Here is a 5,089-nt window from a genome sequence, read left to right on the forward strand (position 1 = left end):
CCATCCATCCATCCATCCATCCATCCATCCATCCATCCATCCATCCATCCATCCATCCGTTGTTATAAATTGATTTAGACTAATTCCATGAAAGGCATGCAACAGACATTCCTTCAAACACTTGTTCCAGGCTTTTATCCCCTATTTTTCCCCTAAAGAGCACTTTATATCTATTGTTTTCTACATTAAGTCATTGCCCCCCGTCCCACTGTTACCCAAAACAGCTGAAGGGGCTGCAGCTTTTAGTTTTGCATCAGTTTTTTAAAGAAGAAGTCAAGACATTTGTTACATCTGCAAAAGGTCAAACTGAACGTTTTTAAGCTCTTTGGTAGATTCTTGCTGAAAGAACTGAAAATAAATAAATAAATAAATAAATAAATAAATAAATAAATAAATAAATAAATAAATGAAACATGAGTTATATGTTGTCCATTAAGACTTGTCTGCATCCATTAAATTTAGCTCTAAATGTTCAGCTCTGTTGGAAAAGATAAATCAGTGATGTCTGCTCTGTTTGTGCATCAGGAGGGAGATAAATCCCTTTTGATTGACAGCTCTGTCATGTCAGTCCCAGCTCAGGGGGTCCAATGAGGAGTCGGTTGCAGAGTTCCTCCCTGACTCGCAGGTGAGCTAAAGGGTCTCAGTCCGGCAGATTTCTGTCAGTCGGTTCCAGAAAACCTCTCTTCTCCAGCTTCATTCTGAGATCCAGATGGTTTTCAGGTCGCCGCTCGACTTCCTCTCAGCCTCCCGCCTCCTCCTGCCCCACTTTGTGGATGCCCCCCATCACTTGCCCGGTTCTCTGTCGCCGGAGGACCCTCCCGCCGCGGGCCCTCCCCGGGCTCTCCCGGGACTCTGCTTCTCCGCGGCGCAGATCGCCAGCGTGTGCGAGACTCTGGAGGAGACCGGAGACATCGAGCGGCTGGCCCGCTTCCTCTGGTCGCTCCCGGTGACCGCGGACGGACGCGACTCCATCTCTGAGCACGAGTCCGTGCAGCGGGCTCGCGCCGTCGTGGCCTTCCACGCGGGGAGCTTCCGCGAGCTCTACCGCATCCTGGAGACGCATCGCTTTACGCGCGCCTCTCACGGCAAACTTCAGGCGATGTGGCTCGAGGCGCACTACCGCGAGGCGGAGAAGCTCCGGGGGCGGCCGCTCGGACCCGTGGACAAGTACCGCGTGAGGAAGAAGTTCCCGCTGCCGAGGACCATCTGGGACGGAGAGCAGAAGACGCACTGCTTCAAAGAGCGCACACGGGGGCTGCTGAGAGAGTGGTACCTGCAAGACCCCTACCCCAACCCGGGGAAGAAGCGGGAGCTGGCGCACGCCACCGGACTGACGCCTACTCAAGTTGGGAACTGGTTCAAAAACCGGAGACAGAGAGACCGCGCGGCAGCAGCTAAAAACAGGTGCGCTGATCTGTGGGTTGGAGGAACAGAACTTAAATACTCCAGCATCTACGAATCTTAATGTGAACATAAAATTATTGCAACTTTATTATAAGTTCAAACAAGGTGTATTGAATTGGTATTTCTTCCTTTTTGCCATTGAACAAAACACCAAAGACGGGGAAACGTTGCGCGTAAAAGAGCAATCCGTGCGTAAAAGCGCACGGTTTTAAAAGTTGTCTATATTTCCTTTCCGATAGTACTGTGGTCATTGTTTAATTCCACGATATACTCACAATACGTGTCCCCTATTTGTAGGTTGCAGCACCACCGGGTGTGTCCAGAGAGAGCTCGCGCACTCAGCGGAGGAGACTGCAGCCCTGATGGCAGCGCAGAGCGCGCGGATGGAGAAACTTTCCTCTCAGTGACTGACAGTGACTCTGACCTGGACGTTTGAAATGATTGGTGGATTAAATGGMCCTATTGATGCCTGTGGGGATCCAGACTGGATAGAAGATTGAGAAGAATATATTTTTGAAGATGATCTGTGCTACAAATTAAGACTTTAACATGACTGATCCTGAATTCCAGCCTAATTGTTTAATAGCGGATGTTACACGAATGTTTCATCGTTTTCCCCCTTTTTTTATGGGAGGGTCCTACATGATACCCTTTTTGTCTTTGTTGTTGGTTTTCTATTTGGTCTCAGATGAAAATCATGGATTTTTGTTACTTTGTTATGTTTTATAATCACACCAAATCAAACATCCATCCGTGTTGGACTTGACCCTCACAGTGCAGGACCTTTACAAACTGAAACCAGTGAGCAAATCACTCATATTTTCTCAGATCACTTGTCATTTTATAAATTATAGCTCCTGTAGAAGCCCTTGGATGTATAATATATAATTTGGACAGTATAACCAAATCCTACCTCCTTGTTTGTTTTATATTCCTTTTACCTAAAGCTGACAGTGCAGTTTGTGTCTGTGTTCAATTTTATGCTGACGTGTTTTTCATTTTCTATAAATAAAGTTATTTAATTAAAACAGTTTATATGAACAATTTGTAGGACTTTTTGTTTTCTAATTCTACCGTATTTGAATTCATGGAGGCCAGTTTGATTGACAGCAGTCAGTAAACATTAACGTACTGAGGTAAGATGCAACTTTGTTGCAAAACGCCCACTTTTCTGCCTGTAATCTTCTTGTTTAGTAAATATATAATACAAGAAGATATTAAGTGATGCCCATGTTTAACCCATAAAGCTTAAACTAAAATATTCTCCTTCTGAGTATTTAAGAAACATCTGTTTATTGCACAAACAACCTAAACATGGTTTTCAACTTTTCAGGTGTTCCAAAGTTATCCTTAACCAAAAACTCACAAGTTGTGYTAATATTAAATGTGCTTTATTTATATATGCAATAAATATTAAAACAAATATACAATATTCACCAAACTTTAGTTTTTTCCATGCTTCTTTTGACAGTTTCTCTGTCTGATACTGTACATTTTGAAGACAGATTCTGTATTAACTTCCTTTTTTATATTGGCTATTTTTGTGACAAAACGTTCTAGCACATTTATTTTATTGTTTTATTTTTGCAAGCTACCTTTTTCTCTAGCCCTTGTTAAAATGTCAGTAAAGTCAAAATAATAAAATCCCACAACAGCCAATCAAAGTATATTCTAATTTAGATTATAATTCGGAACAATGTAATCAAAACACACAACAGTGACACCCGGTGGTCAGAAAAACAAACGACAGCACTCCCTGCTCTAACAAATGCAATTTTAAAACTAACTTTTAAAGACACACTCTCAGTTTAAGTTTTAAAATGTCTAAATCTAAAATTCTTTAGTTTTATTCAGTTTGTTTTAATAGTTGGTTATTCTCATTGGCTGACAACTTGGTTGTGTTTTCTGTTTTTCTCAGTAAACAAGCATTATCATAAAACAAAACAGGAGGTTTAGAAAAGAAGTCGTTTCTGCGAAAGCGTTTGCGAATGATTCTGTCGGRTTTCCGAGCAGCACTTGAACACAACATTGAGTGACGTCACATCTTGGTGGCGTCATCCTGCCGGCAGTACGTCCATCAAACCAGCAGATGGCGCAGCTGGCCAGGAAAAATGACTAAACGTTACACTTACTCCTCATTTTTGGACCATGTCGACAAAATACTCTCAAAATTGCAGACTTTTAAAATAAATAAATAAATGTAGGATAAACGTTTACAACAGCTTGAGGGTAACACGGCAGCAGCATGTAAAGGAGCATCATGCAAGTAGACTTTAAAGCAACACATGATGTCGTTGAGAAAACATCAGGAAATGTGCTAACATTTCAGCAATCTGTGCAAAAATCACATTCAATTACTGCAGCATCGAACAGACCTGTCACGTRGAAAATATTTCCTCAATCACATGAATTAAAAATAAAATAAGGCAAAGGAGCAGAACTTCTACATAAACTGTCATACTTTTTTTTATAAACACGGTAAAATACGAGCTTACGGAACAAAGGGACATAATAAAAGTGACATTTCTGGTAGATTTCTCAAGTAAAGAGCAGAGCTTAAAAGTAATCGAACTATTTCAKAATAATGTTCCTCAGTGAAAATTTGTGAACATTTTCGTTTCGTTTGGTAACTTTGTCGTCTTCTCCGGGGCGAAGCTTGTTTGACGAGGACTGCGGCAAAACAGAAAACGGCTCTGTGATCGGTTGAATCTAATTTTTTTAAATAAAAAATATTTTTGTAAACCATGGACCCCACTAAAGAGAGGCGAGGGACCGTCYGGCCTTTTATCCGTGCACAGCAAACCCTGCYTCTCTGATGTTATKSGGGTGCATTCGTGCTTCAGACATGGACAGCCTGTGACCACGCATATAAAACCCGACTGATTGATTGACTCTGTTGGTTGTCTGGAAATGGCACGCGCGCACACACACTCAGACACACACGCCTGCGGGTGAATTCCGTTCACTCTAATGACACACACACACACACATACACACACAACTGAGACACAGCATAGACCCGCACACAATCCGGCAGCGCGTGTGACGCGTTTTGCGCATTTCCTGCAGCTCGCGCTCACTGACGGATTGGGAGCGCGAGGGGACGGGAAGCGAGGGGCGCGCGCAAGGACCGAAAGGAGAAAAAAAAAATAAAAGAGGAGCGGAGGGAGCTCTGTGATGTGTTCGCTGTGCTCGTGAGCCAGAAAAAGACTATAGACAGGATTTTATTTCTCTCTCTCTTTTTTGCTTTGCTTTTCCGGGAGTACAGAATCACGAGGTCGAAGCGAGGAGAGAGAGATTACCACCGGAGAGGGAGCGAGCGAGCGAACCGAGACCGGGCTGGAAGCGGAGCACCAATCCCGGATGGCTAGGCGCGGCTGCTCGGGCTTTCTCCCACCCTGACCCGGCGGAGACACACAAGCTCCGGGGACTTAACGTGAGCCCGTCCCTCCGCCCATTTCCGTGAAAAACTATCGCTAATGTTGGGGATTTTTATTTTTATTTTTTATTTTTTTTGGACAGGACCGACCGTAAACAAACCGCTCCTCGGGCTGGGAGTCATCACGCAGCCCCAGAAGAAGGGTGTGAGTCTGCGTTTTTAGCTGCGTCTTTCAGCCTGTTGGAGGTCCACTAGCGGCACTGTTAGCACCCCAGTGTGTGTGTGTGTGTGTGTGTGTGTGTGTGT

At 43.8% G+C, this 5,089-nt stretch overlaps 2 protein-coding genes across 2 annotated transcripts in view; both read left to right on the plus strand.

The window, feature by feature from the left end:
- The first annotated feature begins 407 nt into the window (after nucleotides 1-407).
- On the plus strand, nucleotides 408-2,437 carry six3b (SIX homeobox 3b). The gene is made up of 2 exons (XM_014007074.1): nucleotides 408-1,404; nucleotides 1,702-2,437. Exons 1-2 carry the CDS (start codon nucleotides 710-712, stop codon nucleotides 1,838-1,840), a joined length of 834 nt encoding a protein of 277 aa, XP_013862528.1. The 5' UTR covers nucleotides 408-709; the 3' UTR covers nucleotides 1,841-2,437.
- A 2,038-nt stretch (nucleotides 2,438-4,475) lies between these two features.
- Nucleotides 4,476-5,089, plus strand: part of prkcea (protein kinase C, epsilon a) — a gene marked incomplete in the record, with an annotated part of 47,008 nt that continues 46,394 nt past the window's right edge. Inside the window, 1 exon segment of the mRNA XM_014007075.1 lies at nucleotides 4,476-5,089.

Source organism: Austrofundulus limnaeus, unplaced genomic scaffold (assembly GCF_001266775.1).
Source record: "Austrofundulus limnaeus strain Quisiro unplaced genomic scaffold, Austrofundulus_limnaeus-1.0 Scaffold39, whole genome shotgun sequence".
Classification (NCBI taxonomy): domain Eukaryota; kingdom Metazoa; phylum Chordata; class Actinopteri; order Cyprinodontiformes; family Rivulidae; genus Austrofundulus; species Austrofundulus limnaeus.